The sequence below is a fragment of the Spermophilus citellus genome, assembly GCF_964194105.1.
Source record: "Spermophilus citellus genome assembly, chromosome: 1".
Lineage (NCBI taxonomy): Eukaryota > Metazoa > Chordata > Mammalia > Rodentia > Sciuridae > Spermophilus > Spermophilus citellus.
The window spans coordinates 165643364-165670560 of NC_138182.1; the positions used below are offsets into that span (position 1 = coordinate 165643364).

General features: G+C 40.2%; 1 protein-coding gene across 4 annotated transcripts in view; it reads right to left on the minus strand.

The window, feature by feature from the left end:
- Nucleotides 1-27197, minus strand: part of SEMA6A (semaphorin 6A) — a 126506-nt gene that overhangs the window by 49273 nt on the left and 50036 nt on the right. For 3 of the 4 annotated variants that reach the window (XM_081289517.1, XM_081289518.1, XM_081289515.1), the window contains exons 2-6: nt 11239-11376; nt 8986-9103; nt 4756-4816; nt 3685-3747; nt 2842-2943 (exon numbers count right to left, since the gene is read on the minus strand). In XM_081289517.1, the coding sequence (XP_081145643.1) occupies nt 2842-2943; nt 3685-3747; nt 4756-4816; nt 8986-9103; nt 11239-11338 (444 nt within the window). In that variant the 5' untranslated portion in view covers nt 11339-11376. Of the gene's footprint in view, nt 1-2841; nt 2944-3684; nt 3748-4755; nt 4817-8985; nt 9104-11238; nt 11377-23159; nt 23259-27197 lie in introns of all 4 variants that reach the window. The other variant, XM_081289516.1, reaches the window with a different exon arrangement.

Consider the following 27197-nt stretch of genomic DNA (forward strand, 5'->3'; position numbering starts at 1 on the left):
CACTTTAGAGATAGACTGTCATTCTCCCTGCAGCCACATACGTTGTGTCCCATGTCATTAGCAAAGTCATACTGTGCCCTGAGCCCAAGAGAACACCTTTCTGAGCAATGCCAGAGGTAACTTACAACCTTTACAGTGCTAGGAATATAGCAGGGGCTGAGCATGAACAGCAACCCATGTGTGGGCTCTGAGAGGCCCAGACTCCCACAATATGTTTCTGCAGGTGTGGCTAGAACAAGCTGAGGTGACAGCGCTCACTATAGGTGAGGCACCGTGGGAAATGGAACATGCCTGGAAAGAATGAGCTAGACCTCTCGTGGCCAGTGTATCATAGTGCCAAGGAAACCCGTAATTTGTCATAAAAGATAGCTTTCTAGCTGGGGAATTCTTTGGGATGTGTTAGGAGCATTAATCTAAATGAGTCCCAAACAATGACAAACAGGGATGGAATATTAAGTGGTAGAGTTGAAACCTGAGCTTGCAGTCATTGGATAGAATACATGTTGGGCTGGCTGGGCTGCCTTGCTTGTGAACTAATGAATCCTGCCTTTATTTTAAGATTTGATCTTTTGTTCACGATAGACATTTTTGTACTAATTTTGATTTTTAAAAATGATCACATAAAAAATCAAATTTATCTTAATTACTGCTTTTGGGGGGGGTCCTCCTGTATATTTTGCATCAGAGCTGAGGGCCTCACCTGCCTCCCCTAACCCTGGCCCTGCTGGTATCCATTTCTAAGCACTTGATGGAAGGTGAGCATGAGGGTAAACCAGACCCTCCCTTCATTTCTCTGTTAAGAAAAGGCAGGAATAGTCTAATCAGTGGATTAGTCCATTTGAGGGATTAATAATTCAGATGGATTACTGGGTGGTAACTACGAGCAGGTGGGGCACAGCTGGAGGAAGTAGGTAACTGGGGGCTTGCCTTGAGAATTATCTTTTTGTTCCTGGCTTCTCTCTTTCTCTCTCTGACTCCTGGCTGCCATGGGCTGAGAAACCTTCCTCCACCATGCCCTTCTGCCATAGTGTTCTGCTCCACCTTAGGCCCAGAGCGATGGACTTAGTCACCCACGGACTGAACCTTTGAAACCATGAGCCCAAAATAAACTTTCCCTCCTCCAAAAAAAAAAAAAAAAAAAAAAAAAAAAGAAAAGGCAGGAGGATCTTTGCAGCGAGCCCTGTGGTTCTTTTCCCAGCCTATTATTGCTTTTTTTCATTCTTTATACCCCTAGGATTGCACTTTATGATGCAGAGACTCAAATTTATATTTCTCCCTATATCTCTCTCCAAATCAAGGCTTATTTCCATGCTGGATATCTCTGTTCATTCCTCATATGCATTGCTCCCCGCCCCCCAGTTTCATCCTTCCTTAGAACATTCAGAGCAGAACCCCCAATTCTTACTACCTCCACCCTACCCTTGCTGAATCTCTTTTATTCTCTAAACTGCCCCATCCAAGGGACACCCTAGCAGTCATCCTTGACTGCTCTTGCTCTCCTTGTCCTGTGCTCCTTATCAATTATTAAAATCCTCCTGATTTTTGTCACATAAGTATATCCTGAATCTATTATCTGGCCTTCATCTTTTGAGCTATCTACCTCTCTAGCCTCTTTCTGTTATCACTTGTCACTTCAAATTCTAGCAACTGAGAACCAGATGAAGTTTCTCGAGCTCAATGGCTATTTCTCATGCCTTTGTTCACGCCGCTCACCTACTTGTAGTATCCTCTTCCTTCATTTGGCTAACTTCTCCTTATCCTCAGTGCAAAGGTAAGGCATTACCTTCTTCATGTTTATTCCACAAAAACTAACAAGCACTTGCTGGGCAGGTACCACATTAAGTTTTGGACAACCCCAGATGTGGTTCCTTGTAGAGCCTCTGGGTTTCTTATAGGCTGAGGGTATTTGTGTTCCAGGCATGAGAACAGCAGCCAGGAACTCTAAAGAGAAGGAGGCATCCTACCTCCTTCCTGCAGCTTGCCTCAAGTCTTCACCCAGGCTAGGGTAATTGTGCTTCAGAAATTTTCTGCATTGCGTCCCATGGCAGCAAGCCCATGGAATTGCAATTTTCTTCTCCCTGTCTGGCTTCCTAAGAGTGGAAGCCTCCTATCTGTCAGTGCCTGGCCACAGTAAAAACTCGATGCTTGTTGAGTAAAATCTTCAGCAAACAGAAGGGACAAGGAAAGTTAACAGATGTGGAACCACGACCTTAGACCATCGCTACGTCTGCTTCCACAGCTGGTGAGCGCCTGGCTTCCTTGGCAGCCCCTCTATCAGCTGCATGCGTGCTAACTAGATTTACCAACTCTGAGAATTCATTATTTTTTTCCTTTTATAAAGGCCGATGTAAGTAAGGTCATGGTCAAGTAAGATGAGTGTTAAATGGAATCAAATTTCTGTGCTCTTGAAAATCTTCCCAAGAGGAAAGTCTACAGTTTTAAACGGCATGCTTTTGAGATACCTTTTAAGTGTGTTTTTGTGCTCAGAGGGGAGATTGTGGGATTGGAGGGAGAAAGAGAAAGGGAAAGAGAGACAGAGAGGAAATCCACATGGTAATTCCACGTGGTCAGTATGTCGGACTTCTGAACAATAAAGAATAAGGTCTTAGAGAAACTACCTTTGCAGGGTATGCTCTTTAAAGATGTGTCAATCAATCCTGAACAAACAGGAAGCTTAGAAGCCTGCTCAGGATCACTCATGTGGAGCAATACATTAAGTTGAACAAGTGAGAGGAACCCAGGTGGTATTAAATTACCCCTCTTAGGTTTCTGTGGGTACAATCACAGTAAATTATGAAATACCTCCTGGCTGTGTGGTTCCAACAGACAAGTAGCATTTACCTTATAGTTCCTGCAGGAAGGGTTGAAGGCATTGGTTCCACAGACAAACAACGTATCATCGTTTTTCTTCAGTAGAACTTTAATAAAGTTGTGACACTCATCCTGCAAAATAATTCAAACTGTTTTGTACCCAGTCCATTCAACACAGAAATCCATTTTGTCACCGAGTCCCACCATCTGCTCATACTACGTTATGGCGAAAATGGTGGAGGAGTTGCCCTGTTAAAAGTTCGAGTTACTCCTGATGTTAACCAAAAGATGATGTCGATAACCATTGTTTCAGCAGTAAATAAAAAAATGGCATCAAATGGGAGGATGCGTGTTTACTTTATACCACAAAAAGAAGGCCAGCTGGAAGTGCCAATCTCCCATTATATTAATTTTAATGCCAGATGCTCTGGGGTCCCTTGATGTACAAGCCTTCTGGCTGAAGTGTGTTTTTATGTTGTTATATGACCAAAGGCAAAAAAAAAAAAAAAAAAAAAAAAGCCTACATGTCTGAGGCAGCCTTTTATGAGCACTTCCCCAGAATCCCAGAGGGCCCTTGCCTGTGAGGTGGGCTATCACACAGAGCACTCAGAAGACCTGGGCAGCCAGCTTTTTGTCCGTAATCCTGAGAGTGCCTAAGGAGTTCACGATGCTGTCCTAGAAGCTGTCGTAATGTTTCATCACATTAAAGGCAAACTATTTCTGCAAATTAAAGCCTTCAATAAGTTGATGGAAAAAGCAATTACTGGGGAAAAGGGAATCACATGATGTATACGACATCACAGTCCACGGTGGAGATAACCATCAAAAACTTAACCCAAAGTGGCAGCTGCAGGAGAAATGAAAATTGCCTACCTTATGTTTTCCCTTCATTCTGCATGTGTCTACATCAGCTTGTCTAGATTTCCATGTCAGTTTCTGCAGGGATCAAGAAAGAAATCAATTAGAGCCCAGAGGTTGTTGCATTTGATTTTAGAAGTAAGAGTTCCCTTGGGGAGACTAGAGGCTGAACATATATTTATTGAAAGCTTTCCACATCCCTTTCTCCATGATTAATTCACCATAACAACAAGAGATTAGAGATGGAAATGTTCATTTAATTTTGAACTCCTATCTATTCATTAAACTACAAAATGGTCTTCTCTTTGAGCTACAGATAAAGGAGAAAGAGAAGAAGAAGAAACAACAGCATGGAAATTTCACATAAACTATCCAAATTAACTTGTTAAATTATGCTCATTTTGATTAAAAAAAAAAAAAACATGTACTTGTCCTTTCCATTGGTAAATCAATTTTTTTCTTTTTTTTTTTTTTGTAAAGGAGCCTTTTTCCTTAAAATATGGAAGTCATTTCCTTAAACATAAAGGGAACATTCACTTCAGGTGGACAAAGACTTAATTCAGGTTATGCTCTTTCACATGAATTAATGGGCCAATTGCCTACTTCAATGGCACACATTTTATAAACTAAAATATCCCCACATGGAGCTGTGATGAAAGCTTAAGTTGGACTTTCTGTCTATCTGAAATGCATAATGATCAAGTTCCTAATTCACAATAGTCAAATCAAACTTCATATTTCAAGACCTTGAAACATTAGCATTGAAACATATGTGGAATATATTCATAGGACAAAAATCTTATGAAAATTGGTATTTTCCTAGATAATCAGGTGCTATTTTATTAAAGGATTTTAGAAAATTAACTGAAACTTCAAAACATATATGCACACATATGGTATGCAGTACTTGTTTCTGAATGCATGTTAAATCCTAACTGGCCCCCAAATTAAGATTTTTACAAAAGCATGTTGCCACTTCCAAATTTAGCTACATCATCGCCATGATACATTGTATTTAAAATACAAATTATCTTCAAAACGACACTAAGCTCCTCCATTTTAGGAGATGGTTTTGAAACTACTTACTTTGCTACAGTAAATTTCTTCTGTGTGGGATGTGTCAATATCAACAGTATAAATATGGTCCCTACAAACAAAACAAAATTAATACAAGGTCAAACAAGAATCAAGACAGGTCATTTTCTGCTTAATAATGTATCTCACTGAGGGCAGATAAGCCCATACCCATGATTTTTTTTAACAACATGACATCTACGTGCTAGAAAAAGGAAAGAAGAACTTAGCATATAAGAACTACCCCTGGAAACACTTCCAGAAATATCATGGCATCTAGCTTCCTGGGACATTATTAAAGAACAATTTCCATAGTCACCATTTTCTCTAACACCAGAACTAGAGCATCTTTATAGCTACAACTAAGGTGGGAAGACTCTGGAGATTAAACTGGCCCAAAGGTTCCAGATGGATTCCCATGTCCTTTCCATATCTGCAAATGCTTGGTATTCAGCATGCTACAACTGTTCATCAGAGAGGCTAAACAAAGCTAATCTCCATCTCCATCTCTCTTTAGGAAATATACTTTCAGTCTTAGCTTTGATGATTTGATTGACAAGATGGAAGATGATACAGGTAAATTCTTTCCAGAAGCCACTCTTTTCTTTACAAAATGATGGTCAATTAAAATCTGAAATGTACTTGAGTTAAAGTTTACACTTCTTGCTTCTGCTCACCTTCCTGTTTTGCTGAGAATTTGGTTGTCTTTATGGTTTGCTGCCAATCTTCCCTTGGAAGGGGAGAAACAGAATCAGCAGCTCAGGTGTGGGGCTATATTTAAACCTCCCCTTCTGTGTGAGCAGAGTACAAGGGCGTTTTTGTCTGGAATTTAGAAGAAAGAGAAGAAAAGAACTATACTCAACAGAGGAGATGGGGGGCTACTAAGGGAAAGCCAAACAGCTCATTTTCCCTTGAAATAACATTGACTTTTTTTTTTTAAGCACAGGAAGTCCTGGGGCTGGAAAATTATCCACAGCTTTAAACCAGGACCTCAAGGCTCCTGTGTAGACTTTAAAGCCCCCTCATTGCTTAAAAGGAAAGGCAGGGGGAGAAGAAGAAGAAGAGAAAGGAATTATTTGCACGAGTCTCTCTCTCACACACACACACACACACACACACACACACACACACACATATGTTTTCCTTTCTTGGGAAATCCGTTTGCTTCTAGGAAAAGCACAATGAAGAAAAATAAAAATAAAAACAGGCTTCTCATATGAAAATAAGGAGGGGGCAGGACTGTAGTCTTACAACTTCCTGCCTGCTCATGTCAATGTGTGTGTAAGGGTGGCGAAGGGGAGAATGAGGCGCCTGTTTTGTAAACTGCTGAACTGGGAAGCTTCTTCAAACTTCAGTAGGGTGCCATAATCACCCTGCCCTTTAATTTTAAGGCAGTTAACTGCATTAGTTTATTACTTGCTTGACTTTATGGTGGTGCTGTGGCCAAGCACATGATTGGAATGTGTCTGTGACTTGGTATCAGGTTTGAGATGGCTCTAAGCCTTTCCTTGCCCAGCCTCCCCTCCAAACTGAAGTAGGAGCTGAATATATGAATTGTAAATTAACAACTGATTAATATGCATTGGCAACTCCTCAGAAAGCTCTCAGATTGCCCCCTTTTGGCATGGCCTGTTTATGTTAATTAGTAGTTTAGAGATTAAAAAGAAAGAAGAATTTACAAAGTGGATAATAATAAAAAAGAACTGAAAGGGGTTCTTGCTACCAAGCCTCCCATGGTCCCCAGGGTTCTGGAAGGGGCTTAGCTTTTGACTGCTGACACCGATTGTCTGGAAGAACTGGGAAACCTTTTAAAATAGAATTCTGTGAATGAAATCCCCTTTTTTGACAACTACAACCTTTTCCAATATCTAAAAGATCATATGGTCCCAGCAAAAAAAAAAAAAAAAAAAAAGCACTTTATGGTCAACCACAACCATAGTCCAAGGTTGGGGGTCATTCACAACTTCCCATATGTGTGTCCCACAATTTATACGTTGCTCTTCCTGAATTCAGTTATTTGAACATAAACTGACTTGTCCTAAGACTTCTTCTTCCCTCTTCCATCAAGTACAACTAGGTTATGTTGCCATGGCTTGAGCCTAGGAAGGATTTAACTTTAGATAGGGTGACTTGCTGCCTAGAAACATGGATCTCTCAGAGCAATGTTGGGAAATATGAAAAGGAGAGCCCCTAATTATAGAAGCCATGGAACTCCTTCATGAATTTTTCTAAGAGTGTGTATTGAAGGGAAGTAACTGGCTATGGAATGAAAAACCAACACATCAATGGAAGGATGTTACAAATTTGACCTTCATTTATGATGAGCGTGTTGCCCAGTTTAAAAAAAAAAAAAAGCCTGTTTTTCTTTCTCCTTTTTTCTTTCCTTGGGGTGGGGAGTTCAGGTGAAACTGTCTTGGTTTTAATAAGCTGGAATAATAGGCACTTTCAAGTCTACATAGCACCTGGCTCCTGAAGCTTCCATTGCCCTGGCCTGCAGCCCACACCTATGCTAAATCATTGGGTACACAGGCCACCTGTTAGACCATTTTTGCTCCCAGAGACTCAACTGCAAAATGAACAACTCATAGGAAATCTTGAGTCTACCTATTTCTCACAGATCCAATGTTTAATCGTTTATTTGATTGGTCTTTGGCTAATTGGATACAAATGTAATCTAGCCCTGCTACATTTAGGAAACTAAAAATGGTTATTTATATGGAGCTGGTAGGCTACCTGAATGGTAGGTGCTGATACCTCACTGGGAAGCTTTATAGCAAACCCACAACAATGATGCTCTTGGGCAACAGCTACTAGAAGGTAATTACCAGGACAAGTAGTTTCAGGACAAGTAGTAGTTTCTTCCTCTGCAGGTAGTACAGGACAGGGAGTGGCAGTGTAGTCTCCAGAGCAAGGCCACCCTGGCTTAAATCCTGCCTCTATCATTGGGGCATGGTCATTTCACCTTTCCGTCCCTTGGATTCCCCCGTCACTAGTACACCAGGGGGAAGAGTAGCTCCTTCTTGTTGGTTTGTTTCTAGCACTGAACAAGTTAACATTTCTAAAGAACATACAACTATAAAACATGAACATAAATAATATGCACATAATAATATGTGCTGTATTTGTGAAGTAAACATTTTTTAAAAGTATTTTAGCTCCCTGTGACCAATGTGGGTTATTTTCAGGATGTTTTAATCATACCAATGGCTTTTTAATATGCAAAACTTGTCACCTCAGAATATCTAATTGCTTTAAAGGAATCAAGGACTGCTAGTATATAACTTTTTTTTTAACCTGTGTTTATAGCCAAGTACAAATATCCTCCCTCCCTCCCTCCCTCCCTCCCCCTCCCCCCCCCCCTCTCTCTCTCTCTCTCTCTCTCTCTCTCTCTCTCTCTCTCTCTCTCTTTCCAGTGTGAAGTGACTAATTTGCTGAGAATCAGGTAGGACCACAGAGGAATACCACAGGATAGTGCTACCCACTTGGGTCCATTTGGAGTTATTCTGAATGAGTTACACACTCAGAACATGGGAAACCATACATTTTTGGAATCCCAAGGTACTTCAATTAAGCTAAGCTAACCTAACCTCTCATCTGCAGAGAATACTTAGAGCCAGAGAACTTGTGGTCCAGCTGAATTAAGGACAGAATTTGAACAAAAGTACAAGTCCATGTGACCCCCTGTCTGGGCAATATTCTTACCATGCATTCAGCCTGAAGATATCAGACTGACCAAATGCTATTTCACCACAGATGACTTTTTCTTTTTTACTATGGCAAAAATGAGAAACCCTTCAAAATATATATAGTATTATGCTTTTGGGGGTACCATTGTCATGCTTTCAAAGTAATATATAATATTCACTGCAAAAATACAAATAGTTTCATAATGCACACCTATAGACACATTGTGTAATACATATTTACACATTCAACTTAATTTAACAGATAAGTATAAAAAAGCAGAGCACTGCTGGGTGCTTGGATAAGTATTTGCATATATGTTCAAGACACACAGTAGATTATTTGAAGCTAAGTTCCAAAATATGCAATTATTTCTTTGGAAATCCATACAGAGTTAAACAGACACAGAAAATCTTGAAAGAGTGATTGCTTGACTAACTAAAGCAGCCTTTAAATTAAATAACACAGTTAGGGAGACTCAAGTTCTTAAACATGACACATAGCTGGCAAATTTAGGTATTTGAACTTTGAGGCAGACATGAGGAAAAGACCACTTACCTAGCAGCAAGGTAGAGGGTTCTGTTCATGATCATAATCATCTGAATGTCCAGTCTGTGCCTCTGTGTGGTGTTCCGTCCTGGCTTGTGGCCCACAAACACCGGATACTGTTTTGTATCTGAGAAAAGAAGAGATGGGGCAAGAGAGGAAAAAGCAGATCAAGCCAAGAATCGACAGAGCAGGGTGAGGAGAGGGTGGGCCACAAAACAAAACCATGCTTTAATCAGACCATGCCACCATTTTCCACCTCCACACAAGTCTGCTATTTTAGGAACCACTCTGACAGAACAGTGCTCTTTAAGGATGATCAAGTTACACCTCATTTCCACATGATAATAAGCCTGGACTTCCATTTCTGAGTGTCAGAAATTTCTGGGGGTTAAACTTGCAAGTGAACCCTTTGCACGAAGGTGCTCTTTTCTTCCAGTTTTCTTTTCATCTTGTGTAGAGTGCTAAGCCTGAGGGGGCAGGCTGCCAAAGATCTTGTCTCGGGACAAAACTATTTCAAAGCAGCTTTCCCATCAATCACCACAAAGGCAATGTGGTCTGGAGGCGAAAGCCTTCGTCCAGGAGCCAGAAGAAAAATACAGTCTCCACAGGCGTCCAGTTGGAATAATCTACTATTGAAGGCAGCCCTGCTAGGTTGGTTGGCATTCTAGGAACTGTGGGAAGTTCACTCCAGAGTTAAGCAATTGGCTAATCTCACAGAAATGTGGGCTTTGACAGGATAGGGTCAAACTGAGTGTAGCCAGTCGGGTGATCTGGAATTTTCCCCGACTTGGACAGTCAATGAGTACATTTCTTATTTCCTACAGTTCTCTTTGGCTGAGAGTGGGCAATTTGTAATAATATCTGACCTTTTGAAATACCTATATCTCAACATCTCTCTGCTTTAAACCTATAGTCACTGGCAATTCTCCAAAAACAGGAAAGAAAGATGAGTCACGTTTAAAAGGCAGTATTTTCCAGGGAGGAGCAGGGGTGTAAATAGTAACTAAAAAATCATTTACAGATTCATGCTTAGACCCCACACTTTAAACCCCTGCAGTACCTGAACATCACTCGCAGTTGGTATGTTATTAGAAAACCTCCGTGAATTTTACTCACGAGTAGGCTTGGTATGAGGTTGCCTTGTGCCTTTCCTTCTACAACTCTGAAATTTCATTTGCCCATTCATCAGGGAAGTGCTAAAATCATTCATGTCTCTATTATCACAGATTTGAGTGACCAATGAAGTGCGATTTTCAGCAGCCCACCAGTCAGGGATCTCTTCTATACTGAGGTGCCAAAGATAGATAACTTATCTCAAAAAGCAGTCAATGGCTGCTTATTTGGTATCTTAAGTGTGGGGAACTCTGCCATTTCAGGAGTGGATGATATTAACCTACACAATTTGGTCATTAATTATGCCCTTTGACCTTTTGTTTTCTAATTGTTTTATGTGTCAGTCTTGCCACCTCATCTTCATGTAAAATAATCTCTATTTTCTGCCCCCAGAGTTCAATTGAGTCTGGGCATTCATGGGTCTCATTAGTTTCCCATATTAATGTTAAACTTCATTTATATGATTCACTCGGTATTTGGGGAAAATTACTGCAAATATAGGTACTTGGGGAAAATGTTCTCTTTTACCTTTACTAGGATAAAATATTGAGTTTTGTGGGGAATAGGAAAAAAAGTAGTAAATTGGATATTCCACTCAACACACAGGTAGAACTTTCCTGAATTTTTAATGATGTCTGTATCTACCCTCATCAATGAAGCAAATACCAAAAGAAAGCTATAACTGGTTAAATAGGTACTTTGTAAATTAAAAATCACTCTTTACTCAAGTCTAGCAATGATATAATTTCTAAGAAAAAAAAGGTTAATTTTTTTCTCAAAGGAGGGCAACATAATCATTCTCCATTCATATCTTGTAATAATGCCCATGTGTTGACTGTATATGAAAACATGTAATACACCAACACTCAGATGATAGTGACCTTCTCCTACACAGCTAGCCTCCATGCAGTAGCTGAGACATCAGCAGGGTTATTGAGGGGCATTTCAGATGCTCACACTTGTCTTCATAACATCTGATGGAGTCATAACACTCATCCCATCAATCTGACTAGACTTAGATTATCTACCTTTGCCATCTACACAGGTGGAAACGATTAAGCCTGCTTTCCTATTTATTTATTTATTCATTTGCTAGGCTGACACAGGCTGTCTGCAGAAAGGTAAGGCGAGCAAGTTTGTGGTACTTACAGTTGCCATGCGAAATACTGATTGGCTCAGAATCTTCTGGGAAACCAGCCCCAGCAAAGTGTAGCAGTGTGAAATATAGCAGCAAGGCTTCTGACCTCATAGTAGTTCAGCGGGGAGACTTTATTTTTCTACTTCACCCTGCCAAAGAGCAAAGAAGGGATTTTTTTTTTTCCTCTTGCAAGTTAGCTATATTCAATTCCATAAGATGAAATGGTTTTGAAGATAATTTGAGACAAAAAGGCCTCTGCCTCATATCTTGTCCCCTGTGAATTCACTGATAACTGTTCTCCATGAGAAACCTGTACCCTATGCCTACTGTACCCTCCTCCCCTGTACTCCTTTTGCAAAGCTTCTTCCAAACACAGGACACAGGATCTTAGTTCCTATGACTGGACCATGTTTAGGCCACTGTACAACAGCTATTGCACAATTAGGAAACTCTGCATTCCAAAAAGTGTAAACATCTGGGGAACACTTTGTTGTTGTTGTTAAGGTAAATCCGTTTCTTTTTCTTAACAGGTCTATACAGATCAAATACTGCCATCTCCCAAACATATTTTGTGGGCCTAGCCTGGGATCTTTCAGAATCTTATAGTTGCCAATATTGAAAAAATTAGATTTCTGATACTAATAAAGATTTTCATTTTCTTTATAGAAAATTAGAATATATGTCATATTGACCTAAGTGACAGAATTTCCAAGGTATGGCACCTCTATTCCCAGGGCATGAACACACACAACTGACCCCATTGCTCATTTGTAGTGTCTGCTGAACCCCTTAGCTGAGATTTTCACCCCTCATTTGCCTAATTCTATAGTGACCTTAGATATAAATAAAATAAAACAATCTATATTTTAAAAGAAATAAGCAAATACTTTCAGATTCTGTGAAGGGTCCCACAAGGAAAATCTGAATCAGTAACACTGATTTAAAATCTGAACCAGTAACACTGATTTAAAAACATCCTTTTTCTATATATTTTAGTCTTAAATACTACCTTGCCATGAAACAGTAGTAAATAAAATGCCATATATACTGTTCTACCCATCTTAAAGATGCTCTTTATGTGTAGAAAAATTCTTCTACATCTTAGAAATAAAAATCCCATGTGGAACTGCTGGATACGGAAAAAAAAAAAGACTCCTAATACAATAAATATCACATAATTCTAATTCTCAGGCATATTTCAAATACACATTGATCTATCAGGGAAATTAATATAAAATTGATTTCTAGCTTTTTTTATAAAGAAGCTTTTCCATCTTTCCAGAGTAGTGGTCTTTGAAGTAGCCTGCCAAAGATTATCTTTTTTGAACAAAGCTGTTTTACAGTAGCCCATCAATCATTTAAGATTTGCATGTAGAAATGTCAACCTTTGTAACCTGGATGTCTTTGAAAGTTAATTTGGCAAACAAACTGCTAACTTGTGCTTTTTGGAACACCATTTTAATATTACCTACCTATGTCTCTTTTCTTCCTGTCAAAAGAAAGCACTAATAAGTCCTGAGTTATGTTGCATCGTAACTTATAATTTCACAGACACAGCTGGGTCTTAATCATTTCTTCAACCGAAAAGTGCACATTAATTAATTTACTTTATCTTGAAAATCAAAGAGAGAGTTTGAGAGAAAAGCCTAATCAATTCAATATCTTCAACTCTGATGCTCAGATTAAAATTCAAATGATTACTTATTCACAAGGGTAATCCATTACTAAGAGACATAAACATGTATTTATACGCGGGTTAAAAGCAAGACTATTCATTTATTTATTTGCCAGTTCTTCCTAATCTGAAGAGTCTGAATGCAAAAGAAAGAGGCTCTGAGCTGCCCCATTTGCTTCTCAGGGCTCCTGTTCAGTTTAACATTAAAGAGGAGGAATCAATAACAGGAGTAAGTAAAACAAACAAGACACCAGTTAGCTGTTACACTTTAGGTGAGAAAGCATATGGAGAAGAGAAAGAAGTGGCAACATTTTATGGAAAACTCAAGAGCAGAATTACAGTAAAAGCACATTGCCTCAGATTTTGCAGCTTGAAATGGAAGAATGAAGGAAACTCAAAAGGTTGATTCTCATTCCTTTAGAAATCTTGGAAAATATATATGTATGTTTTCAAAGATTAATTTCTCTCAACATGACAAATGAGTCTCTATCCTTCCACAATGGCCTTCATCATTGTACAAATGTCCCACAAGCTAACAAGACAAAGCCCCACTGCTTTATTACGCTTTATTACACACACACACACACACACACACACACAATTTTAATTCTTTCCAACGCAAGATTGCATGGGTCAGATGCAAAAATCTCAAGCCTGAAGCTGGCAGGAAGAGCAATGCATGCAGAAGAAATCTATTATGCAATTCAATGGCTTCTTTTAATCCTTACATATAGCCAGGATCACAGCTGAGATATGTCATTTAAATATCTCTAGGTTTACAGGAGGGCTCTCCGCCAGGAAAAATAGCTGTTTTATGTGTCTTTCTATCATCACATCATCAGGGAGTTAACATGTGCATCACACAGGTAAAAGTGTTCTGGCAGAACTGCTTATGCTGGCCGGTCCATGTGAACACTTTAAATTTTTTCTTCGGCTGAAGTTTTGATATATTGTTCCCTTCCTACTCAACTTTGGACCCTAACCCTTGTAAATATGTAGACAATGTATTTTCTTGTTGAAATGACTATTTTGTGAATGAATCCTAATTCAATTATGTTGTCGTTTCCCATTCCACAAAATATGGACTTGGGTCTCCTCTCTAAGATCAGGGTAACATGGACTTTCAGCAGCCGAGGGGAACAAAAATAAGCAAGAATTTTCTATTGAGTTTTAAAATCTGGGCTGCTGCAATTCACAAAATTGTTTAATTTGTAAAATTTGAAAAAAACTATTCACATGTAGCATATTCATAGGTATCTGCAAACGTTTATTTCCTTGTCTGTGACTTGCTTATATAGACTAAAGATGACATGGACTTAAGCATTTATTCAGAAAATTAGATAAGGGAAGACTGTCAATAAGAGGTCTCTTCACAAAAACATTAACTTCAAAAATAAGCTTATTATCCTTGAAATTTCCATCAAATTGTCTCAGTCTGCAACTATTCTTAGCCTGAAGAGAATTGGCCTTTGTAAACCACACCACTACTATAAAGTTACAATCCCACTCTGTCCAACCTATGAAATTCACAGAAAACCTTAACAACACTCTTAAATTTGGTCATCAGCTTCATGAAAATCTTAGGACTATTTAGGTCCATTAATTCATGTTGACTTTCTGTGCATTCTGAGCCCAGACAAAAATTCTTTTTTACTGTATTTTTTCCCAATAGTTTTTATGACCAAATTGAATAATTAGAACTGTGAGGCACAAATGGTGTTGTGACTATTGGCTGGCATGAGCCAAATGAACCGTGTAGAATGCTAATCGGCCAGGAAACTAGCCTTCAGGTATTCCAGATTGAAGACCAAACAAAAGGGCTCTGAAAATCCTGCAAATGCATTCCCACTGACAATTGTGTTTTAAAATGAAATACTTTCAGCAACTGGACCTTCCATCCATTCATGCATGCACACACACACTTCTCACATGCCCTTGTCAAAAGTAGGTCATTGTGCCAACCAAGTATGAAGCAAACAGGGTGTCATTGGACCTGGAAATGATTATGAAGTCAGAGAAAGAGGTCACCAATTGCCATATCTTAGCTCTAATCAATGAGGTTAATTTTATAAAAAGCTATGAGGTCTGGGAAACCATAGTAAGCCTACCCAGCCAAAGTACCACTCAGGCTTACCCCTGATACGAGCTATAACCCTCTTCCCAACTATTCCCCAGATCTTGCCCTGGAAAATGATCCTGGGGCTCACAAACTGGTGGTACGTATCAAAATTGGCTCACTGAGAAAAAAAAACTGAGTTAGCAACATAGAGGGGGAAAATAGGATATTTAACTTAGAGCTCCAAATTTCTGCCCTCCCCCCCCAAAAAAAATGCAGGGATCTGACGTTGCTGGCCCATGACTCGTCTGAAGCTGACTGGTGGCTGCCCAAAGTACAAGGACTGGCCCTCTCCAGCAGGAAATATTCCCTCCATTTCTCATTGTCTTAGAAAGCCTTCCTTACCTGTTCACCTCTGTGAAGGCAACCTCCACGCCACCCAGGTTAAACATATTGCTTTCATTACATGAGGTATTCTGCTTAACTTTACTATCATCTGCAAGTTGCTGAGTGTCAGCCTTAGCAAATAGACCCTGTGGGACCCAACATCTATACATACAAATGAACAGATGCTGCTTATTTAAAGACCCATTTGGGCTACTCCACACATTCACTTCAAGACTGAAATAAAATCAATAACTTGCATGGACCTGGCTGCACATACACAACTTGTGTCTGACTTGGTATCCACAATGATATCTTCCACAATATTGTCATCTCATGAAAATATTCAATTTGGTCATAAAATTGTGAAAATAAGTGACATGAGAAATAATAGACATCTGAAAAATCTAAGCATGGTCTTGAAATAAAGAGGAAATGATGATGGGGGGCAGTTTTCTTTTTTCCATGAGGAAAGTTATTCACTACCATGTTTTAGTAATTCTTTTAAAAAGTACATTTTCTACTGACATCATAGGAACTTTTCATAATTTCCAGTGTCATTAGTAAAAGGAAGGGCATGCTAATGGTGTAATCCTGAGCAAGCCAGTCAGTCAGACTGGCTGATTCTGGGTTTTCTCACCTGCAAACTTAAAGGACATGAAATGTAAGGGTCTGTAAAACTCTGGGCTCTGAGATTGTACAATTCTAAGCAATTCTGCCCCGGTGAAGAAGGGTGTATGTGTGTGAGAGTGATTAATACAGGGAATGACCTTGAACCAAGCCATCCCAGGGTCACACATTTCCAAGGCCAGGCACACCATCTGGGTGGGAAATTGGAGGAGCAATAAGGCACCTAGCTGAGTCAGGGTGGGGTAGTAAAGATCCTCACACCTTCCTCCTTGCCCTAAAAGGTGGTGACAGAAACACTCAGGCTTTGGATGTTGGGTCAGGCACTATCTGAAACTCAGGAGAGGATGAAAAAGGCAGGCAGGCAAGGGTCAGAAAAAGTCAATGTACCTTGGCAAGCAAAGTGCGCTTTCCAAAATGGGTGGGAACAGGGTTTAGTGTTTTCTACACTCTTTCCTGGCTGCCTCTAAGGAGTACATGCTTCAGAAGGTCTAGGGACAATCAGTGTACTCATGCGTGATGTTGTGTGTGGCCCACGGGACAGGGAACAAACTTGAGCGTCTGCGGGTGGTAACAGGCCCGGCATAGAAAGCTGTGAAAAGCCGGTCATTCTGAGGCAGAGGAGCCAGCGTACTATACTGCTTCCACTCAGTCTCAAGATCAAGAGCAGGTCCCAGAAACAGGGACCTGGCCAAAGAGAAAGCTATTGTCACCCCTTGATCATATTCAGAGTTTAGTTGGGGTGTACACTAAGTGTAATATTTCATTTTATCTTATTCCTCTGGCTCTCTGGCCTCATCATCTTTTCCTTTCAGGGTTGACTGTCTACATTTTTAAATTTATATTGCTTATAAAGCTCCTTCATGAAACCAAACGGATGCCAATGACACAGAGAACAGAAAGGGTAGATGGTAGAACAGGGGCTTGGAAACCTGGCCCATTTATGCCTGGAAACATTTACAAGATGCTTAAAACTTTCTGAGCCTCAGTTTCCCCATCTTCAGCTCTGTTTCCTTAACTCTAGTATCTCAAAAACTGCACGGTCTTCCATAAAGGTTTATTTGTTTCTCAGTTGAGACACTAAAAATTGCCTTTTAATAGCTTTTCTTGGACTTAACATCTCAGGCAGGCCTACTCCAGTTAGCTCCTGGTATCCTACCATTTCAGTAGGAGAAATGCCCTTTCTCCCTCCCTCTTAGTTACTAAATTCCTATCTCTGGAGGTGGGTTCCAGGGGAAGCAGGGGAGTCTGTTTCAGGAATCACATTCACATTGGTGTGATTTTTTTTTAAAAAATAGAAATCATTATACACTAGTGCAAAGGAAAATAATGATGTGCAAACAGAAAAGGATGAGATGGAAGTGGATGTTCATCAAGCACCTTCTGAATGTGCCGTACGTGTGCATGGTATTTTGTCTAAACATCACAGATAGACAGGCCTTGTCATCTCCACTGTGCACAATGAGGAACTGAGGCTCAGGGAGATTAGGCAACATGTCCAGGCAGCACAAAATAAATATTTATGACCCATTAATAAAAAGTTACAGCATAATAGTCAAAAGGGAAAGCCAGGACTAAAACCCCGGATCTTTGTGATGACCAAGTTTATGTCCTTCCCAGGACATCAAAGAAAGGGAACTGAAGAAAGGCTGGAGAGAGAGGCGGTGGGGGAAGAGAAAGAGCGGGGGTGGGGTGGGAGATATGCTGGCATAAATGGAAACTGCACTTAAGATAATAACTGAATAACTGCATCTATGCTTCTATGCTTATGTGGACAGAGTGGCTGAAAGTCCCTAATGGCTTCAGTAATAAAAATCTATAAAAGAAGTATACAGTTGCTTCCAAACATGTAGGCAGGCAAAGGCTCATTCCACTTTATGGGCCTGTGATTGCAGGCTTAAGGTGATAGAAAGATGCAAATGCTTCTCAACTACAGTTTTAGGAGGAATTGATTATCTCATGACACTACTGTGCTAAGTGCAACCACTTGTATCCTAGCAGCCTCCCTCATGGTGATGTTTTCAAGTCAATACATATGAAGAACAGGGTTAGTTGTGAAGAGTAAGAAGGGGGGCTGCCTGCTTCAGTGGCTAAAAAGACTAGACACCTCTCAAGTCAGAGTAACAAACCTGCCCAGGCAGAGGTGGGAAAGCAGGTGTTTGTGTGGGAAATGCAGCTCGCTGAATGCTGGACACCTGTCTCACAGAGATCAAAACTGCTGATTATTTTTGCACCAGAGAAAAATTTAAAGAACTAATGACTGTTTAAATAGCAGATGTCCTTCAATGACCAGGTCAGCCTGGTTTCAAAGAACGCAGCATGGGAATGCTGCTGTCCACAGGATGCAGAGTCGGGTCAAAGATTCTAGAACACTTCCCAGATGGATTTAGAAACAACTTGGGCCCATTGATCCTGGTTGAAACCTTTGCTGTCTGCCGTCTTCAGGGACCACGAGAGCCAACTTGTTCAGTGGTATTTGCATTAAGATATAAGATTCAGAAAAATCAAAAAAATAGCTCTATCCTCTTAATAAAGCATCTGGTCTTCCTCTCTTCTTCTGAGCCATTAACAGAGACATAAAAGCACCCATTTTGGAGGAAAAGGAAATGCCACAGACCTAACTTCAACACATTTTGGAGAATGATGATGACATTCAATGGGAGATAATAATAAATATCGACTGAGTGTAATGTTCCATTTTAGATCTGAAACCACTGTCACAAAGGCTAAAAAAAAAAAAAAAAACTGTTGTGTATTCAAAAGTTCTTCTAGGAAAAAAAAGATTTTTCTTTTAATAAAGGTTGGTTGTATACCTATGATCTTTTGAGGGGAGAAGGAAAGTGTTGGGTGATTTTTTTTGTTGTGTTGGTTTCCTTTCTCTACCCCCACCACAAACACCCAGAGCTAACGAATTTAATGCACTTGGCTTAGACGATTCAGCTGCAGTCTCATGACTCATTAGGACTTGGCTACCGCAGTCATGATCTTAGCAGGCCTGAAAAGACTGTGGCATACCTTGATCTCAGAAATCAGCAATAGTCCTAAGTCTGTTTGCCCATGGCATGTCTCAGCTTTTGGCCATCCCCATCTTTTTAAACTTTTTACCATATTGCTAAACTCAAATATGGGCTTCAGCTGCAGAAACAAGTAATCCCTTTATTTTACCATTAAGAAAACCGAGGCTCAGAGAAGTGAGGTCACTCACCTAATGTGGAGCTACTCAAAAGTGGCAAGGCTGAACAGCAGTTGAGGACTCCTGAGTCCTCATGGCCCTCTTTCCCTATATTACATTACTTTTAGAAAGGGAGCCAGACTTCATTCACTTCTCCTTGGCTTGCTGCCTGATGTTCATTATTTCCATTGCCTGGTTTCTACCTCACTGACTCCCTGTTTTCTACTGGGAGCCAGGCTCTGTGCTGGGTTGCTGATAGAGACAGGGATGGGAACTCCCCCTCAACCCACACCCAGGATCTCACTATTTAGTGGATGGGCCTGACAGCTCCTGCCTATTTATTGTTCCCCAAATAGAAATAAGACCATGGAAATAATGAACAATGATCATTTCTCAAAAGAAATTAAAATTCTGTTGAAGAGAATACTATCTGGGAGTGAAGGTGTTGCACACTTATTTACATGTGGTGGGAAGGTCAGCAAAGTTTTTCATGAGAGAAAGCCTTGGATCGGATCACTGCATGGTTGTGTCCACTCCCCAACAACCTCCCATACCCCGGGCCCATGAAGGAAGCAGACCTTGTGGTAGGAGGATCAGGTCAAGGCAGTTGCATATTAAAACAGAAGACTCCATGCTGATTGGGTTTTTGAACTGTCAAATTGGGCTATTTTGCTCTTTGCTTAAGGAATTTCAAACATTTGTTTAAAGTAATAGATGAATTTTTTTTTTTTTCATTTCGCCCAAAGATCTGTTTAAAGTATTTTAACTGAGAATTAAAAATGTGTCTGGCTTTTTTCTTCTTCTTCTTCTTCCTTCTTCCAGGGATATGAGAAAATAAAAAGAAGAGATGGGGGAAACTCTGAGGCTTAAATTCAGTCTATTTGTATTTTTTTGTTCAAAGTACTGAGCATGGGCTGGGGATGTGGCTCAAGCGGTAGCGCGCTTGCCTGGCATGCGTGCGGCCCGGGTTCGATCCTCAGCGCCACATACCAACAAAGATGTTGTGTCCGCCAAGAACTAAAAAAATAAATAAATAAATATTAAAAATTCTCTCTCTCTCTCTCTCTCTCTCTCTCTCTCTCTCTCTCTCTCTCTCTCTCTTCTCTCACTCTCTCTTTAAAAAAAAAAAAAAAAGTACTGAGCATATGGGTGATTTCCCATTACTCTAGCTAATGTTCTCTATATTTATGATTTCATTAAAAATGAAGCAGACGGCAAAAATAACACACCTAGGTCCAAGGTATTTTCCCAAACCCTTAGAAAGATATCTGCAGAATGAATTTAAAGGTGCAAATCAGAGTATTTAGTGACTAGAGTTTTTCACAACCCTTTGTCAAAATCCTGAGGGAATTTAAAATAAAATAAAGCAACCACTGTCCTTTGACAGGACAACTCTCCCTAATAATTTCTCCTCTCTTTACTCTCAGTTTTTGAGAGAAAACAGATTCTTCTAGCCATAATCTAACCTCCCTGATCCTTATTCTGCCTGGGTTTGCTCAGGCTTTGAAGTTGCAGGATGTGTTTTTTTCCCCCAGTTTTTGGAGTGGGAGTCAACTTCAATCATGGCTCATAGAGCAAGGAAAACAACCCGCAGGTCTCTCTTTTCTTGAACTCTGAATAACATCCCTGGATGGTAATGCTCACAATCGTGGATAATGACAATTTTGACCAATTGCTAATATTCCTTAGTGTCTTTCTTGTTTGTAAACTACAGTTGAGGGGCAGGAGGGTGACAGTCTCAAGATCAGAAAGAGAGTGAAAAACGTTTCTCTGAACAAAAACATTGGAGTCCGGTCCTCTGGTGCTCACTATACTGACATCTTTCACTGAACTCCTGCTAAGTGAGCTCTCCTGCGTTTGCATTGTACCCCAAAAGCCAAAAATAGAGTTTATAATTCACTAATAGCTTCTGATTGTACAAAATGAGACATAATACTATTTCTGGATCTGCTCCAAAATGGAGCATGATCATCAGTAAATTCTCTTTGTACACGGTGAATTCTCTGTATATCTGTGTATGTCTAGACACATCCTAAATAGAAGTGAGAGGGAAGCATTAGTTCTTGAATTTCCATAATTTCTCCCACATTACTTAGGAAATCTGTTTCATTTATTAAAACAAAACAAAAAAATGTCTGCTTTATGTCCCCCTGAGTTGGGTGAAAATCGAAAACCTACACATTTAAAGCTATTATTTAATTTGGTGGATATTGCCAAGTTTTTCTGAAATTAATGTCATCTTTTTTGGCTGTGTTCATATACTTTTACATGTAAAAAGGGGGTTTGTGAGGTTGGCTTGATTTGCTTAGAGCAAAATAACCCAGGAGTTTTCCAAAAGCAGTCATCAATTTGAATTAGGGTAAGGAGAACACCATTCATGGGTTGCCCAAATTGGAGTTACATCTAGTGATACCCCTTCCCCAAAGTTTATTTGCTTTTTAATATGAAATCCTACCTTCAAAATTAATAATTATTCCCAAACATCCTAAAGATATGCTTCCCCAAGGCCAATGAAAGTAAGCTCCAGGAAATCATGGGTTTGTTTGAATGTCTCCACTACTTAAGGACTTGTTTCTTTGTATAGGTGGTTAAGGGTCACAATACAGCAGCAGACTGACAGCCCTGTTCACTGGAAGGTGACCCAGCATACTGAGGCAGTCAGCACCTGGCCCATCCATTTTGGTACTACTAGTTGTTTTAAAAACCTGCCTCGATTTCTGTAGATTTAAAGGAAATCAAAATTTGCTTGACCTGTTTCTTTGGATCTGGGTGAGGCAAGATGGTTTTGGAAATACAGGCAAATGATCTCTTATTTGCAATTACAAACAAAATAAAGTCCCTGAAAAACAACAAACATGAGTAAGGTTTGAAGACAAAACTTGACTTGAACTTGCATGAGTCCATTTATAGTCTTTATTTATTCCCATTAGAGTTAATATTTATATAGTTCACTGCAAAACTGTTAATAGGTTTGACTACTAACATTGCTATAGAACCTACTGGGGTATGTGTCCCATATCACTTTTCTACGATCTGAAAAATTTTAAATTCTGAAACATATCTGTTTCAAGGGTTTATAAAAAGAGAGAGAGAGAGAGAGAGAGAGAGAGAGAGAGAGAGAGAGAGAGAGAGAGAGAAACTATATATGTCTTTGTTCCTGAAGAGATTAAAAACAAGATAAAAAAATGAAAAAAAAAAAAAAAAGGAGATTCTTAGAGCTAAATTCCCAACACTGGTTTTGCTAAGACGGGAGCTCTCTAATTATCCCACAGTGTGTTGTGAAATCCTCATGGAATTAAACAAAATTAATCTGATTTCATTTATTTTTTAAAAATGTGTGTCATATTATCCTTGCAAGAATAATTCTGAGGCTAGGAATTGCTGACTGAGTTACCAATTCTTTATTTCCTCTTTTCAGGGTTTATAATGACAAGTTTCCAGGCTCCTTTCCTTACAAGGGACCCACAAGAAGAGTCTTACACAAAATAAATGATGCTCACAAAGCGGATGTAATCTTGATAGAGAGGTTCTCCAAGTCTCCCATGGGTAAGCAATGACATCCAGCAACAGAAGTGACTGCCTCGCCCGGCTCTGCCACCCCTCTGCCTGAGTGAACTCTGCTTTTCCTCCCATCTGACAGCCAACTACAGGCAATTCAGCACTCCTTCCTCTCTCTGTATTAATGGGTAGACAGGCTTTTTCGTGCATTTGGTGGTGGTGTCTCCAAAGTAAATGTCCGTAAGTAATGTCCATAGCATCAGCAACCTGTAATCTTTCTTTCCCCCATGGAATAACCTGGAAATGTCCTTATCCAATCCCTGTCAGGTTCTGAGAGGAAATTGTCAGCTGACAGGATCTGTCCTTTGCTCCGTTACACATTCCTGCTTTTAATTTTCAAATGTCTGCAATTTCCTTTGGAAACACCATTAAGTTTAGGGACTAAAAAGTATAAGGAAGAATTTGAATTTCTAAAATTTTTGAGGCAGACAACAGGTGGGGGTGGAAGATGTGCTCTCACCTCTTCTTCTTTGAGGTGCTCCTCTTCCCATCGCCCCTCCCCTTTCTGTCTTAGAAAGTGGCCATTGGTCATCAGACACAATGGTAATCAATTTTAACTCTGAGAGAAAATGGAGGCAAGTGGTTAATGTCAGATAACCTGGACACAAGGGTAATTACAGCAATCCAAATGATACGAAGGGAAGACAGCCTATGGATATCACCAATTAACCCTTAAATTTTTTTTAAAAAAAGACACAATTCTCATAATTAATAGCACAGCAGACAATCACTGTAATTATGATCTCTGCCAGAAAGACCAAAATCAAGAGGAAAAGTGAAATTATTCAATAAGCTTGAGTGTGACAGGCAGAAACCGAATTAATGTGCTGAGGGTCAGACAAAAGAGAAGTGATAAATCAGAGAGAAAGTGAGTGTGAGACACCCAGCAGAACAGTCCAGGCACACCACCCCAGCACAGTACCCGGCTCCCTGCAGGCATGTATCCTTTTTTTTCTGGGAAGAAATAGAGGCCCCGGAAATGAATCCAGGGCTCTGAAAGCTACTGATCTCCTGGTTTCCAAGAAGCAGATGTCCATCTGGGTTTTCACTGCTAAGAATTCAAGGATCTGAGCCATGAGATGGAGAAATCACAGCTACGAAACCCATGGAGCAGGGAATAATGCATGAACTTCTTTTCATGAAGGAGATTCCCCAGGTTCACTTTGAATAACTAAAAGACTAAAGCAGAATAATTTTCTTCTCCAAGAGCAATATTCTTCCTGTTCAGTTAACACAGTCTTCATCTTTCCAAAGTGTTATGCAAGAACAGGCAGATGTGTTCTTCACATATCTATTTAATCAGCTCTTTCCAGCATCACCAAGGCATGAAAGAAAGCTGAGTATGTTCCAGAATCTTCAATGAGGAGAGAGAAAGGTGCTATGTGGAGTTTGGGCAAGATTACCATTTTCCTGGGGCACCGCTCCACCATCTGCAAGTGGGGGCGGAAGGGTGTCTTTCCTTCCTTAGGCAGGAGGCACATTTGAAAGTTAATGAGAGTTATTATCAGTGATGTTTCCATTTTTTTTGAAAGTAGTTTTATTCCAAAGGAACATTGCTTTTGTACCTCCAGGATTACTCTTTTAGTGTTTTGGGAGTTACTAGCAAGAACATGAGACGTGAGAAAATACTGTGCAAGTGTGTAGGCATGGAAGGAAGATGTTTTTTTCAATATTCGATAAAACACACAGCAACTGCCTTTGTTGGTAGCTTTCACTTGCTCATTCACTCATGCATTCACTTTAGAAAGGGCAGAGTCTGTGATATGAACAGCGAGGCATGTGCTGAGACTGTGGGGGAAGACCTAAGTTACAGGCTTTGCCGGGGGTTCTGCTCTTAGAATGGCTCTAGGCCACTATGGAAGATAGCACAGGAACAGCTATAACCCTGCTCTGAGAGTTAAGAGTTAACATTCAGGCGCTGATTCTACTTCCAAAGCGCATGCCCAGTTCTCTGTCTCCCCACATCATACCTACCATTACAGGTCCTCATAACCTACGCCATTCTCAGCTCATCTAGATTTACTACCATAGCTCTCTAATTGGTCTTCTTCCACTTTGCCCTCCCTCAACTTAGTTTCGATGTAGTGACTGTTAGTCTTTTAAAAACAGATCATATCATGCCCTACTCTGCATAAAACCCTCCAGTGGTTTCCTACTGCATTAACACCAAAATAAAAACCCCTATCCTGGGCTCCAAAGGTATCACCCATGTCCCTGACTCTGTCATTGTCTATTCCACAATTTCCCATTCTGCACCAGCCCCTCTCCTTCCTGGCTTTCCTCAAATATACAGGCTTTCATTACTGTCTTAGGGACACACTGCTCTCTCTGCTTGGAATGATCTTAACCCAGTCTTCATATAGGTCGTTCATGGTCATTCAGGATTCAGCTATAATATCACTTCTTCAGATAGGCCTTCCTCGACCCTTCAAAACAGCCCAACACCTTTTAAAGACGTTTAAAGTTCTATATATATATATATATATATACACACACACACACACACACACACACACACACACATATTAATTATATATTTGTTTGTTTATTTCTGGGTTTGGTACTAGAGCTTGAACCCAAGAGTGCTTTATCACTGAGCTACAAACCCAGTCTTTTTAAATCTTATTTTAAAAATTTACTTTGAGACAGGGTGTTACTAAATTGCTGAGACTTGCCTCCCACTTGGTAATCCTCCTGCCTCAGACTTCTAAGTCTCTGGGGTTTCAGGCATGTGCTACCACCACAGCTCTTTTTTTTTTTTTAACCTTTTTTTTTTTAAAGAGAGAGAGAGAGAGAGAGAGAGAGAGAGAGAGAGAGAGAGAGAGAATTTTTAATATTTATTTTTTAGTTCTCGGCGGACACAACATCTTTGTATGTGGTGCTGAGGATCGAACCCGGGCCGCACGCATGCCAGGCGAGCGCGGTACCGCTTGAGCCACATCCCCAGCCCTTTTTTTAACCTTTTTATTTTAGTTTATGCAACTAGATCTGCTCCTAGTTTTTCTTTTCTTTCTTTCTTTTCTTTTCCTTTTTCTTTTCTTTTTTTTTTGTTACCAGAGATGAACCAAGGGGTGCTTAACCACCAATGACACCTCTGCCTCCCCACTTTTTAATGGACACAATGCCTTTATTTTATTTTATTTTATTTTATTTTGTGGTGCTGAGGATTGAACCCAGTGCCTCACATGTGGTAGGCAAGCACTCTTATCACTGAGCCCCTTCCCAGCCTTCTTTTATATTTTATTAGAGACAGGGTCTCACTGAGTTGTTCAGGGAGGGACTCGATAAGTTGCTGAGGCTGGGTATGAACTCATGATCCTCCTGCCTCATCCTCCAAGTTGCTGGGATTACAAGTGTGCACCACAGCACCTGGATCACTAGTTTCTACTTTCATATTTAGAATCTTACTTGCTTTCGTCTGTCCCTCCCCTCCTCTAGAAGGTTAGCTCCATAAGGACAAATTTCTCTTATTAATTACTGTATCCCCCATATTGTAGAACAATGCCTAGTGCATAGCAAATTCCAAACAAATACTGTACATTTTTAATTATACATTGAATAATATGTTACTCCAGACAATTTCTGGGGGAAGGTGCTAGAACAAAGAAAAGGAGAGAGGTGAGGGGGCAAAGATAGGCATTTTTCAGATATCTGAAAACCTAAAAGTCAGTTGGGAGGGTAGAACTAAGCAATGGATTGAAACCACACGGGAATGACCCCTCTGATCAAAACAAGGAGAAAATTTCTAGCGATCCCAGTAACACAAACTGGTCAAGCTTAAGGGGCTGGGGAGACCAGAGGAGTGCCTGGGCAGAAGGAATACTTCCCAGGGCATTCAGACATGGAATGTGGGACTAGATGAGACAACATTTAGGGTTCCAGCAGAGAGCCTGACTGTCTATGGCTCTTGGATCCTCTGAAAAGTCCTACCTCCCACATACTAGGGAAACACTGATTAGAAAGTCTCAGATGGTCCAGCAAAATCCTGCTGTGGACGCAGACTCTTCTGGCAGCTGTTTTCATATTGTTCTGTTGACCAAAAAAAAAAAAAAAAAAAAATTGTGCCTGGAATCAAGAGACCAAACAATGTCCTGGAGCATGGGCCACCCTCATTCATTCAGTCTCCCAGCTGTAGAGTAGGTCAATGGTCAAAAAGCCTTGGCATGGAGAGAGATGGTATAATAATTGGTATCATGGACAATAACCAGAATTTTGGGGGGACAGGGACATATGGCATCCATGGGACCCCACCCTGTTTCTCCCTACAGAGCTTAGTGGTCTTGCTATGCAGGACGTGAAGTTGGGCTCTGGTTGTGCGACCTTCCTGGGAATGTCAACCACTGGCTTGTTACTCAGGCTCAATTGCCAATGACAAACAGACCCCAAGAGATGATTTAACTTCACTCTTGTCTCAAATCCCTTCCCAGTGACTTATAACTTTCTCTTGACACCAGAACAGCTGGGCCAGCCAGCTGGAGAGAAGATATACAGATGTTGC